General features: G+C 48.1%; 1 protein-coding gene across 1 annotated transcript; it reads left to right on the forward strand.

The window, feature by feature from the left end:
• Window positions 1-480: 480 nt before the first annotated feature.
• Window positions 481-12,364, forward strand: LOC144727925 (uncharacterized). The gene is made up of 3 exons (XM_078607055.1): window positions 481-1,526; window positions 5,223-5,485; window positions 8,224-12,364. Exons 1-3 carry the CDS (start codon window positions 481-483, stop codon window positions 9,387-9,389), a joined length of 2,475 nt encoding a protein of 824 aa, XP_078463181.1. The 3' UTR covers window positions 9,390-12,364.
• Window positions 12,365-14,082: the final 1,718 nt, after the last annotated feature.

A 14,082-nucleotide genomic window follows, 5' to 3' on the forward strand; every position in this document is an offset into this window, starting at 1 on the left:
CTCCATTCCTCCCCTCTGCAAGTGTCTGTCTGCCCTTCAGTCTGTCTCAAAGTGAGTTTCAATAGCTCTCGATGTTCAAAAATAACAACGATAATCCATTTATGGATTAAGATGATTCAAATAATGATTTACCCAGGAGAGCCACACTGAATCTCAATACTCTTTTCCAGGATGGTCCTGCTAAGCTTGAACAATTTTCCAGCAAATGTTTCTTATTCAAATTTGCCAACATTTGGACCATGTCACTCGTGGCCTCTTTACAGCAGGCTACACGTAGTTAATTGCATTTATTACGGTCAATACTACCTGAAGTATTAACCAGGGCGGCCGCGGCCTCGAAAAGTGAACCTCTGCAAATGCGCCAGCGCTGTCACCCGCCTCGTCGTTGCTCCTTGCAGATGTTCGTCCTTGACAGTGAGATGATCGAGTCGTGACGTCACAACGCTCTGCCAACTACGTCACCCGGCGGGCACCCCCGCCATGTTGCAAGAAACGGTTCAAAAAGTGGTTACGTGCAACGTTTCCTTCTACAACCTCAACTGCACCCTGTCCGAGCTGACCCAGCCGCAACGCGTGGTCCTGATTTGCGTCTTTACCATCATCATCACCATCACGGTGGTGGGCAACATCCTCACCATCGTCTCCATCCTCTACTTCAGGCAGCTGCAGACTCGCACCAACGTGCTCGCCCTTTCGCTGGCCCTCGCCGACTTCCTGGTGGGCTGCCTCATCATGCCCTTCTCCGTGATGCGCACAGCCTACAGCTGCTGGTTCTATGGCCAGCTCATGTGCCGCATCCACACGTGGCTTGACTATACCTTCACCACGTGCTCCATCTTCAACCTGGCGTGCATCTCCATTGATCGCTACGTGGCCATCAGCGACCCGCTGCGCTATGATCAACGCGTGACCTACAGGATACTGGCGGTGATGCTCACCATCTGCTGGGGCAACATCATCCCATACGGTGTCTCCTACATGCTGAAGCTCAACATCAATGGCATCGAGAGCGTGGTCGCTGCCAAGAGTTGCCCGGACAACTGCTCTGTGTTCATGAACGTCCCGTTCGGACTCGCCAACTCCATGGGCGCCTACGTGCTGCCGATGCTGTTCATCATGGCCGCATACTCCAGGATTTACGTGATGGCTCGGAATCAGGCGAAGAGGATCAGCTCGCTAGGAGACCAGGTCCGGGCGAGCAACGCAAGCGACTTAACCATGCAGAGCAAGTGGAACGCCATGAAGAGGGATCACAACGCCACCAAGACCCTGGGCATGATCATGGTGGTGCTGTTTATCGTGTGGCTGCCCTTCATCGTGGTGGTGGCCACGGAGCCGGTGATCGGTTACAGGATGGACTCGACGGTGTGGGACGTGGCCAACTGGTTTACCTACTTCAACTCCACGATGAACCCCATTCTCTTTGCGTCCTTCAACAACTCGTTCCGAAGTGCATTCTATCTGATCATGAGCGGCAAGATTCTGCGCGGCAGCTACAGAGGGACGGATCTATTCAACTTTAGGAGGTTAGAAAAGTAATTATAATCATCAGCAGCAGCAATAGCAACAGCAGCTGTTCTCTATCCACTGCTGGATGAAGGCCTACCTCACCCCCCCCCCACCAACTCATCCCATCTCTCACTGCAGCAATCCATCTAACACATGCATGTGTTCCTCCGTGGTTAGTCTCGACTACTGGCGGTCATTTCCTTGCAGTGACAAGTCCTGCCCGAGCCAGCCTGACTCTCATGGAGTCGACATGATGTCTCCCTGTGCCTTGTGCGTGCCCTCTGATCCACGAGTTGCTCTTATCGCGTTTTTCAGTGTAATTAGAATAATAATAAAAAATTATGATGATGATGATGATGCGCGGTCACAAATAACCGAACAAATGCAGCTTATATAGGGTGGATTAGAAGTCATGAAACAGGGTTATTTTAGTTATTTCCAAAAATTACATGATAGGGTTATTTAATTTATTTTAACAAAAGTTGAAACTGACTTCCATTGACATTAATGCATGCATGAATTCTCTTTTTGAATGAATTTGGAACTTGGACTGTCTTCTTTAACATACATAAAAAAGTAAACGAATTTAACTCGTTAGTCTTTCGTCAATGTTCGTTCCATTATGAAATGTCCATCTGAAAAGATGGAAAAAAATAGATATAAACAATGATAAAAAGCTAAAATATTAACCTAAAGAATGCATTTGTAACGCCAGTGTTAAAATAAATTATATAACTCTACGTGTTCTGACTTTTTGCCCACCCTATTATTTAAATACTGTTTTGAAATAATTTAATTTGCACGTGAGAAAATCTTTTTATCGTGTGTAACATTCCTAACATAGCCTTGTCATGTATGAATCGTTGTTTGAAGTCTATATTCTTAGGCTCGCCACGGTGGCGATGTTACCTCCCTCGCTTAGTATACAGGAGATCGTGGATTCGATCCCAACCCTGACGCCTGTATATTTGGAGTTTGCATGTTTTCTCCGGGTTCTCCGGGTTCTCCGGTTTTTCCCTACACACTTAGAATAAACATGCGTTTGAATTATTTGGCTGCTCCCATATATTTACACATGATACGCTACTTCGTTGAGCGATCATTTGCGGCCAGGTCGCTCCTTACAAAGAGATAATAGCACAGTGGGCTTTACCTGGTACAATAAAAAAAAATAGGTGAAATAGTTATAGTAGGGTTAGGTAATGATGAGTTGTGATGCTGCTGTTGCTATCGTAGTGACTGTCTTGCAAGCTTGGAGGTAGATTGTTATTCTTTATTTAATTATTATCATCATTGTGTTTGCGATGGATGCTATAGTTTTTTGCAAGTTATGCCGTGATGTACCCAGATGCGAATCGAACGAATACATCAGAACAAACTCGAGTAGATGCGAAAAACGTGCCTTTGTCTGTGCTTCTGCAGCGATAATAAACCGATTTGTGGAATACTGACGACTCTAAATAGATTTTCGAGCTTGTTCAGCCGTTCAACTGCGATGACCAAACGGGGGTATTGGGCTTTCTCTTCCTGCACACTGGCCAGACGTGTTTCAAGAGGCCGGAGTACCCATACTTTACCCCACCACACGCGACCTGCAGATGCACTCGCTTTCACGTACACCCAATTCAGATTCGCATACTACATGATGGACAGCAGAGAGAGAGGGAGAGAGGTGAGAATTTAATAACATTTGGCGCATTGTATCAAGGGGCCGTCCATAAATGATGTCACGCGATTTTGGACGATTTTTGACCCCCCCCCCCCCCGTCGTCACACGGCGTCACAAAAAGTCAGACCCCCCCTCAAATATGACGTAACAAAGCTCTGCCCACCACCCATCCAAAAAAAACATGCTTCAAATCGCTTTAAACTATTGCCATTGTAATGTGGCGCTGTACTCTGATGTTGTAGGAGAAAACATTTATTAACAAGTCTATTTAATTACGTAGAACGTGTTGTCTCATCACACATCGTCACAAATGTCTGACCCCCCCCCCCCCACCAGGTGACTGGCGTCATTTATGGGCGGCCCCCAACTGCAGCGCCGGGAGATTGAATTGAACTGGTGACCTGTAGGAATTGTAAGTGCGATATGTTCACCGTTATACCACTGCAGCAGACGTGGGTAAACCTCCGTCCACCCAGCAGAGCGCGTGTGGTGGGGTAAAGAAGCGTGGGTACTCCTCTTAAAATATGTCTGGCCAGTGTGGAATAGTAGGCCAAACATACCCCCCCAGCCTCTCCCTCTGGAGAGGCTCCCTTGAGTAGAGAGCCCTATCGCCATCGAGCATTTGCAGGGTTGCGCCTTTTTCCATTGCCCGAAACATATTGTTTACGTATATAATGAAATAGGTGCAACATCTCATGGTTCACGTGTTCCGCACCACCTACGGTAAATTTAGCAGGCGCGGGCGAGTAGGGCATCAACCGTGAAACAAAAATGCGTAATTAATTCCTTGCGGGTCAAATCCCTCTGCTACTCGAACGAATTTATTCTGAGACGTGCGCCCTATCTTATAATCCGCTTAGCTCCTTGAGCTAACGAGGGGAGGAGTGCTACCGTGGGGATGCAGTGCATTAGTCGGAGAGGCTAGGGGTCGTTAAGGGAGGTCGGGGCGGCCAGGTTGACTAATGAGTGGATGAGTGGTTGGTGGCGGTAAGGTGGGTTGGTGAATGTGTGGATGGATGAGCGAGTGAGTGGGTGGGTGATTGCATAAGTGAGTGTGTGAGTAGGTGAGAGGGTTGATGAGTGAAGGAGTGAGTGATTGAACACGCTCGTGGGTGTGTGGGTGGATGATTGATTAAGTGATTAAATAAGTGAATGGGTGAGTGAGAGGGTGTACTCGTGAATGTGCAGAGTCGTAGTGTAGCGGTTAGCGTGCTGCGCTACGGATTCGGCGACCCGATTCACGCTCACGGCCAACACCAGTGACGATTATCTGAACCAATTCTGCGCCTCCCCTAGGTCCACTCAGCCTCAAATGAGTACCTAGTGCGGTGTATACATATCGCCGCTGGGGAGACAAAGGTGGCCGGGCGTAGTGTTTGCCACTCACTCCCTCGTGTGCCGTGTCAGCCTTCATAATTGCTCACAAATAGCACTTGGCCCAGCAGCCTGTTAAGGCTATACGGGGGGTCTTTGTGTGTTGTACTCGTGAATGAGTGAATGAGTATGTGGTGGGGTCGGTGGGGTAAGTGGATGGGTGATCATGTAAGCCTGAATGTAGTGATGGATGGGGAGGCACTGATAGATTCATTGGTGGATTAATGAAAGAATGAATGTTCTAGTAGGTGGGTGCATAGGTGATTGGATATATGAGGGAGTGATTGAATGAGCGAATGAGGTTTTTATATGTTGAGTCAGCAAGCGGCAGGGTGAGTGAGTGAATATATGAGTCGGTGAGTGAGTGGGGGATTAAACAGTTTCATGAATAGAGTTGTGTTAGAGGTAGATTAGAGCCGGGAATAGTGTGGTGAGAGGGGTAGCTGGGTGGTTTAAAGGCACGGTTGGTTTAAATAAGTGAGTGGGTCGGTGGGTGGGTGAGTGGGCTATGGGTCAGAAGGAGGGTGGGTGGTAAAGAGGGAGGTTGGTGGAGTCGATGTGAAGGCTATGGGTGAGGAGGGAGGGAGGGATGTCGGTGGGGAATGATGTGAGGGCTATGGGTGAGAACGGTGGGTGCGTGTGTGGGTGATTGGCTGGTCGAGGAGTGAAGCGCTTGGGCACCCAGGTACGCGAATGCTCGGGGGATGCCACGCGCGCGCGAATATAAAGGCATGGATCACACAGGCCGGGCACCTGGTTGGTCCACATCGCGGCAGCACCACGAGGCGGGGAGAGGGGTGCACACAGAGACGAAGAGACGAAGTGATCGGACTTTGTTTATCCAGGCGAGATTGTATCGACACCTCGAGACCGTCGCACAAGGGGGTGACCTGGGTCGAGGGTCATTCGAACGAGTCTCCGTCTCGGGTAAAGGTGAGCTAACGGCCCCCCAGGTATAAACCAAATAGACGTCAAACGTTGTAACGACGATTGCCGTGCTAATGCACATGTACAGTCCTTTATCACTCGGACACGATTGTTCCTGCACAATACCGGCTATCTTGATCATACTTCACCACGCTGGTCAGATCGCATTGATTAAGGCGTGCAGCAAAAAAACCTAGGAGCATAGAAGTGCAGTTGGGAGATCTGACTCTTTCCGAAATAATTGGTGATTGCCTTACCAATAGTTACGTAAAAAACTATATATATATATTTTTTCGTACTGTCACGCTCGGAAAGCCAAGTCCGGAAAGCCTCATTGAGTCTCATAACTCATTGTCAGGAGGGTCCTGCAAGGTTTTGCGCAGTAGGGAACAAGGCATGCCGTCCAGACTAGAGTTGAGTAATTTAAGTACTTCACGGTATAATCTTCTTCTTTAATTTGGCAAATCTGCACCGTGACGGCGGCACACAATGGTCTACTCCTACAAACGTGGTCACGGGTTCCTTATCGTCTACTGTTGAGTGAAGCATTTTTAAGTTTGACACATAACCACGGACTTTTCCAGGGCGGCCGGTGGATTCTAACCCATTCATTCCTTATATATTCAAACTAATGACTTACCGTCTAGTAGTAGGTTTTTACCCTTTTAAACTGGTACAAAACTGACACCTTTATTCAAGGCATCATGTTTGCAATAACCACAACACAAGTAGTAAAAAAAGCAAACAAAAAGAAGCAACTCTGATAATGATAATAATATGCACTGTCCTTGAAGTTGATTGGTCCACACCCGAGACGGCTTTCTTTAGAGCCTAGTCCCCATTGGTGTTGGACCAGATGACACGAGAAGGCGTACAACTCAAACACAGTGCAATATCAGAATATTGAGAGCTCGGGGTAAGCATTTACACTATGAGATCTCTTTTACCAGTGGCAAAATATAGTAGTAGTTTTTTACCCTTTTAAACTGGTACAAAACTGACACCTTTATTCAAGGCATCATATTTGCAATAACCACAACACAAGTAGTCAAAAAAGCAAACAAAAAGAAGCAACTCTGATAATGATAATAATATGCACTGTCCTTGAAGTTGATTGGTCCACACATCATGTTTGGTTATTGCAAACATGATGCCTTGAATAAAGGTGTCAGTTTTGTACCAGTTTAAAAGGGTAAAAACCTACTACTATATTTTGCCACTGGTAAAAGAGATCTCATAGTGTAAATGCTTACCCCGAGCTCTCAATACTCTGATATTGCACTGTGTTTGAGTTGTACGCCTTCTGGTGTCATCTGGTCCAACACCAATGGGGACTAGGCTCTAAAGAAAGCCGTCTCGGGTGTGGACCAATCAACTTCAAGGACAGTGCATATTATTATCATTATCAGAGTTGCTTCTTTTTGTTTGCTTTTTTGACTACTTGTGTTGTGGTTATTGCAAATATGATGCCTTGAATAAAGGTGTCAGTTTTGTACCAGTTTAAAAGGGTAAAAACCTACTACTATATTTTGCCACTGGTAAAAGAGATCTCATAGTGTAAATGCTTACCCCGAGCTCTCAATACTCTGATATTGCACTGTGTTTGAGTTGTACGCCTTCTCGTGTCATCTGGTCCAACACCAATGGGGACTAGGCTCTAAAGAAAGCCGTCTCGGGTGTGGACCAATCAACTTCAAGGACAGTGCATATTATTATCATTATCAGAGTTGCTTCTTTTTGTTTGCTTTTTTGATTACTTGTGTTGTGGTTATTGCAAACATGATGCCTTGAATAAAGGTGTCAGTTTTGTACCAGTTTAAAAGGGTAAAAACCTACTACTATATTTTGCCACTGGTAAAAGAGATCTCATAGTGACTTACCGTCTGTTCAATACAATAATACAATTATACCTTCGAAGTCGACATTTCACAGCATGTATATAAGGTAGTATTTATTTACTCGCAAATCTATTGGAAAAAAAACCCACGTAGCAACATGACCCCTGCTGACATGTCCAGTGCTTAAATTTGCATTCCCTTACTTTGTACAGCTCGTGCCGCACAGGGACAGCTGATATCATTCAGCCGGGCATCAGAATGGTTTATATGAGAGGTGTTGTAAGTGCACTTTAAATAGCTGTGGCATCAGGTAAGCTTCCTATACACGTAAATCCTGATGTCTGTATGTTATACTTATTTGGCACCGTACGTAGACAACAACGCTAATCGGAGGTGTGGGGGAAGGACCACAAACTAAACACAAGGAAGCATTTCTAAACAAATTAGTTTTTAACATATATTTTTTTCTTTTTAATCCTGTATCACCTGTTAATTACCCATGATCCTCCACCATAATAGCATGAAACAAGGTTCATAGAATACACACATAGACGATATGATGCTGATACGCAGTCCATACTTCAGGCAGAACAGTAGGGAGCCCCGATCCGGTAATTACTTTGGCAAACCACATCCATCTCACCTAACTCTGTGCTAAACCTATCCAACGCATTATTGGAACACTATCTATGTAGAGCGGAGCAAGAATAATATGGGATGATCGTGGATGGGCGTACCTTGAACTCGTCTAGAGGTAGAGCCTTACGCCGTTAATCTTCTGCTCCGAGCCACCGAGAACAAATATCGAGTGAGAAGTTAAGCCGTGCTGCTGTTGTACTCACACGGCTGGCGATTCACCTGCTGTATATCGCTCGATCCCACCCTCCCCCCGTGCTTTCTCAACAGATGATGAGCACCGCGGGAACGAGTTAGCGGCTAACTCTCCATCTCGTGTTCGCATCGCGCATTTCCGAAAAAAAGATAACAAACAACAAACGATGAAAACTCACAACGCGACCAACACATTGGTGGCCCCCGTGTGCGTCGTGACATTTTTCAACTTCAACTGCAGTCCCCCGGATTTGGGCGACGGCGAGAGAGACATCCTCATCGGAGGCTTTTCCCTCGTCATCGCCACCACGGCCCTGGGGAACATCCTCACCATCACCTCGATCCTCTACTTCCGACAGCTTCAGACGCGCACCAACGCCTTCGCCATATCCCTGGCCACCGCCGACTTGTTGGTGGGCGTCATGGTGATGCCCTACGCGGTGACACGCACCGCCTACACGTGCTGGTTCTATGGAAAAACCTTCTGCAAGATGCACACGTGGTTCGACTACACTCTCACCACCTCGTCCATCCTCCATCTGGCGTGCATCTCCATCGACCGCTACGTGGCCATCAGCGACCCCCTGCGCTACGAGCAGCGAGTGACCAAGAAACTGGTGGGCAGGATGCTTGTGTTTTGCTGGACCAGCTTTATAATCTACGGCCTCTCATACATGCTCGAGTGGAACATCGCGGGCATCGAGGACATAGTGGCCAGCAGCACCTGTCCGCACAACTGCCCAGTCTTCATGAACGTCCAGTTCGCGCTGACCAACACGCTGTGCGCCTACGTCACCCCGATGCTGCTCATGCTAGCTGCGTACGCCAAGGTGTACGTGATGGCTCGGGCCCAGGCGAGAAAGATCAGCATCGCGATGCTCCAGACGCGATCGGCCGACGCGGCGGTGCGCAGCCGGTGGAGCGCCATGAAGCGAGAGCACAGCGCCACCAAGACGCTGGGCATCATCATGGGCGCGTTCGTCGTCTTCTGGGTCCCCTTCTTCGTCGTCGCCGCCTCCGAGCCACTGCTCGGCTACGCGTCCGACCCCTTGGTATGGGACGTGGCCAACTGGTTCACCTACATCAACTCCACCATGAACCCCATCCTCTTCGCGGCGTTCAATCGCTCGTTCCGCAACGCGTTCTATCTGATCGTTAGCGGCAAGATTCTGCATGGCAGCTACAGAGGGACGGATCTGTTCAGTTTCAAACGCGGAAGCGGAGTGGCTGAGATGGCTTGAGCATGCGGATTTGTATTTGGGAAGATGGTTGTTTTGTATGTGTGTTGAACTTATTTGGCACCGTACGTAGCCAACCTTGCTAATCGGATCTGCGTGGTTGAATGTCTTTTTATTTTCAGTGGCGATTGATTTCTTGCTTAAACCACCAGGACAGCGTTCGGTAATTTCGTGAGAAAATCCCTGGATGGTGTGGAGTAATTATCGTTGCATTGTGGGTGGAATGAGGGTTTTTTGCTAACACTTTGTAACAAAAAAATATTATTGCAATTAAAATAAACTCTGGATAGTCCAGAGTATTCGAGGAGGAGAGGACACAATGTGTAAACGTGGCTGCAGTGTATTGCTCGTTGACAGAATCGGTTTTCCTGGCCAATGTGTTCCGGGTCATGTGAGTCAATGGCCCACTATGAGTTGAGAGTAGTGTATTATTTATTTATGCATTCATTGGCAGGAGTTCGTTATTAAGCCAGCGCACGAAACAAGAGATGCATTCTTTTTAAAGCACCGTTAATCCGGAACCCGTGTAATTCAGAAGTGACTGTGTGTACGTAGAGTTGTAAAACCATATCGCCATGGTGGTTATGAACCTGGCCAGTTTAGTTTGATTCCGGGCCATGGCTAACTTTTGTCGAGAGTGACATCTGACGGCTGTCCTGGGAACGTCCTTCATCACAATCCACACCAATCGACAGAGTGAAGAATCGGCCAAACAGCACCACCACCCGCGCCGTGTGGTGAGGCCCCGCAACTAACAGTGGACTCACAAAGGACTGTAAATCATCGTTCATCAATCCATTGTTCTTCCGAGCCTTCGTCTCACTACGAACCCGTCGCTTCGACTTCGATTCCGGCTCACGGCCAAAACCAGCGACGATTATCTGAGCCTGTCCTGGGCCTCCCATGGGTCGACTCAGCATCAAATGAGTATTTGGTAACCCAGGACAACTCATGTGGACTCCCTTACACGAGCCCCCCCCCCCCCACAATCTTGGATCCATCTCCATGTCGTTGACAACGTCGAATCCAATCCCCCCCCCTCCACCACCATCTTTCTCTTTCACGTAACTATCCTTCTGATGTAATCTCCCGACGTTTTGACAACGTTCGTGAAAACCATCGCGCTCTATTCTCGCTCTTCTCCCCACCCTCGTCATCTCAACCTCTTCCATTTCTCAGACTGCCTTTTTTGTTGTTGTTGCTAAACTCCACAAATCCATCTCAGCTATGACATTCCCATCATGTTCACCAACAGGTGTTTGAAGCTGAACAGATCAATCCCTTTGTAGCCGCAACGCTTACGATCAGTGGCTCAATATTGATCTAGCCAAATGCCGTTCTCCGGCGTTTTTTAGTCCTACAGTTGCCACACAAAGGTGTCTAGGCACGCAGCTCAATGCTGGTCAATTTTCCTTTTGAGTTAATTTAGTTTAATGATACAAATGTAATTTACTCTGTGTAAAAAATATAAATATCATAGATCAGGGCTTAATTGCTGCCGGAACTGAAAAATGTCCCTGACCCCTACCACGCGTCTCTTTCCGGGAAGACGAGAGATAGGCCAGGTTTCGGAAATGTAAAGCAACACTTTTCGTGCTGCGTCTTATAATCAAGTTTCAAGCGTGTTTTGTTCGACCAGAGAGCAGGTTGGGGGTCTCGTTTCCAGAGTGAGCCGGGGGTCACCAACCCGACAAAAGAAAAACAGGTAATGTTAACCGACAACAACGAAGCCAGCGGCTCAACCGACTGTCGATTGTGTCCCACGTGCCCTGCACGTACTCGACAGTTTAAAAGAAGCGCACACATGGCGTGTCTACACCCGCGTCGAGACCAATCCGAACCGACTGATTTAAGAACCTCCCAATACACGGGATTTCATTTAAATGCCACCACCGACTGTCATCACCTATACATTTTACCAGGTAAGGCCCATTGAGATAAATAACTCTTTTTCAGAAGCCACCTGATCAGAGCTGATAGCTTAATAAAGTGACTTATCGCGTGGAACTTATAGCAGCCAAAGACTCTGAATGCATTTTGTTTCTAAATGTAGAGAGAACAATTGGAGGACCAGGAGAAAAAAACCCACATGAACACGGGGAGAGAAACACGCAAACTCCAAATATACAGGCGTCAGTCAGGGTCGAGTTAAAACCCACGACGTCTTGTATACTAGGAGAGGTAGTTAACATCTCACCACGGTGGCGCCCCAAGCTACTGAACTGACGAGACACGCGACAACATAATTACAGGACGCATTGGCATCAGTCAGTACGATGCCATAGCTGGCCGAGTGTAAAGATGCTGTCGGGAAGCTGTCGGCGAGACCCTCGCTGCAGCGAAGGAGCGACGCTCACGACAACGTGCGGAACGCCGGGCGGATACAGCACGGCGAGTTGGCACGGTGGGAGAGCGAAAGTGGTGGAGCATCGGAGGGGGGGGGGGTTCAACAACACTTCAATATGGCCTCGAAAGGCAAATTATTGCTGCTAAGTGATTCCAAAGCTTTACACAGCTGCACGTCTTGTTCAGCCAAACCTGGCGCTATAGGGCGGTCAGCAATGGAAATTGTCATGATAAGTTCGAATCCAGAACCATAACCTACTAAGATATGTTTCTTGAACGGTATGTTTTCGCACTGGCTATGCTAACTGTCATAACAATCCAAGAGGAAGGAATGCGACCGATAATCTTTTTGCAGGTTTTTGAACCGCGCCAGCATGAGGGTTGGCGTCGGTGTGGAGATGGAGGCCTTCATTCAGCAGTGGATCGATCGTGGCCCAAGATGATGATGCTAATTCTGAAATGTCTCAGAGCACAATGCATGACCCCCCATTGCTTGCTTGTGTGGTCACGGAATCGCTTTGGATTTTGATATTTAACGACTTGATGGCTGTGTTGATTTGAATCTCTGTAGAATGTCGTCGGTGTGTCTTGCTAAAAGTTGCATACGTTAATAAATAATGGCGACTTCCGTATTGCTAATTGTTATATCAAAATAATCATAAGTGGGTCAGGTGGTGGTGTGTGTAATGATCAGCACAATGGCATTTCAATCCACGTATCGTCGATTCAATTCGACCTCCCGGCGCGGCCATTGAATACATTGGCGATGTTCTTAAATCTCTCCCTCGCTCCTCTGACCTGCCAGCAGCATAAACGAGTACGGCACAGTTAGTCCATCGGCAGATCGCGTGAGGTGGCGGATAAAGTGTGGGTTCCCATTTGAGGCTGAGTCGACTTAGGGGACGCCCATGACCGGTTCAGATAATCGTCAATGGTGTTGGCCGTGAGAGAGAATCTAACTAGGGTAGAGGGATCTGTAGCGCAGCACGCTACCACTGCACCACCGCACCCACACACATGCATGTGTAATGGGTTCAACTGAGTCGCAGACGTAGACTTGGAGGCAACACATTTATTCAGTTCCAACACACGGGGTAACTTTGCCCTTAACATAATAACAACCTATGGTGGTGACTACCAGGCTATCTACACTAGTTACAACGTAACTGCCACGATGGACCGGGACCAATAGCTTCGGCCCGGGTCGACGTGTTGGAGACTTGTTTAACGGAGAACATAGATGAAGGGATTCTTCCAGGATGAACAACAACCCCGGTCCCTCTCGGGACCCGGCTTATATTCTCTGTGGCGTGGCCGGCTCCGCCCTTGGCCACGTCCACCTTACAGAATCCTCGGGAAGGATCTGGGTCCCAATCACGTGACCACCGCTAGCCCACTCTTGGGGCCCCTTTGTAGACTTAACTGGTCACATGTCTTCCCAGGTCAACCAGGGTACCATGGCCTCGAATAACCTCATCCTTCGGCTGCACCCACACACCCTGTTCTGTAGGGTCGGCACTGCATGCAAAGCGTGGTGACATCTATCGCTATCATTCAGTGCTCACCGGGCCCCTCTAGGGTCGGTACTACACCCACACCACTGTGGTGTCCGCGATGTCGCGACATCGCACGCCGTGCTCCTCGAGGGCCGGTACTGCACCCAACATGTTGACATCCAGCGATGTCACTACACATGCACATATCAGCAAACCTGTGAACGGAGACCAATATCCCCAGTTAAATCTTGACAAAGTGTAGCCTTAACCGACTGTTTGGACAACTGCTGTTCGCGAGTAGCATCTATGAAGGGCAGCATCACCACGCCCGGCCGCCTTTGTCTTTCTAGTGGCGATGTTAACAAGACAAAGATCCCCCGTATAGCCTTAATAGACTTTTGGGCAAAGTGCTGTTAGCGAGTTGCACCTATGAAGGCAGGCACGACACACCAGGGGGTGGGTGGCCAGCACCACGGCAATGTAACACACACATTAAAAAAACCCGAATGGACACACACACACACCGATACACAGATCCACATACCCACCCTCTCACCGCGTCCACACAAGACTATTAATAACTTATAATTATACACAGTCCACGCTGTTATCTCACTGTGACCCAGTGAGACGTCACATAGCAAATAGTGCTAAGTGCTCTATAATTATAACAACAGCCAGAAACAACAACGCCACCGCTAATTGGTCCCCCCCCCCCCCACTAGTCGCTCGATAATTTTCACATTCCCCAAGTGTATTAGGGAAGTGTGAACTGTCTGGTCTCACATTTTGGGGTGGGACATTTCGTTTTTTTTTATTTGGGGGGGGGGGGGCAGGGAGGGGCTCGTTCGTCA

This window comes from Lampetra planeri, chromosome 27 (assembly GCF_965212315.1).
Source record: "Lampetra planeri chromosome 27, kcLamPlan1.2.h2, whole genome shotgun sequence".
Taxonomy (NCBI): Eukaryota; Metazoa; Chordata; class Hyperoartia; order Petromyzontiformes; family Petromyzontidae; genus Lampetra; species Lampetra planeri.

Excerpts from the sequence above, each read along its gene's own strand:
- LOC144727925 (XM_078607055.1), top strand. The coding sequence starts at position 481 with ATGTTGCAAGAAACGGTTCAAAAAGTGGTTACGTGCAACGTTTCCTTC. Across the intron at positions 1,527-5,222 it reads GATCTATTCAACTTTAGGAG|CGCTTGGGCACCCAGGTACG; the intron begins GTTAGAAAAGTA and ends CGAGGAGTGAAG. Across the intron at positions 5,486-8,223 it reads AGTCTCCGTCTCGGGTAAAG|ATGATGAGCACCGCGGGAAC; the intron begins GTGAGCTAACGG and ends CTTTCTCAACAG.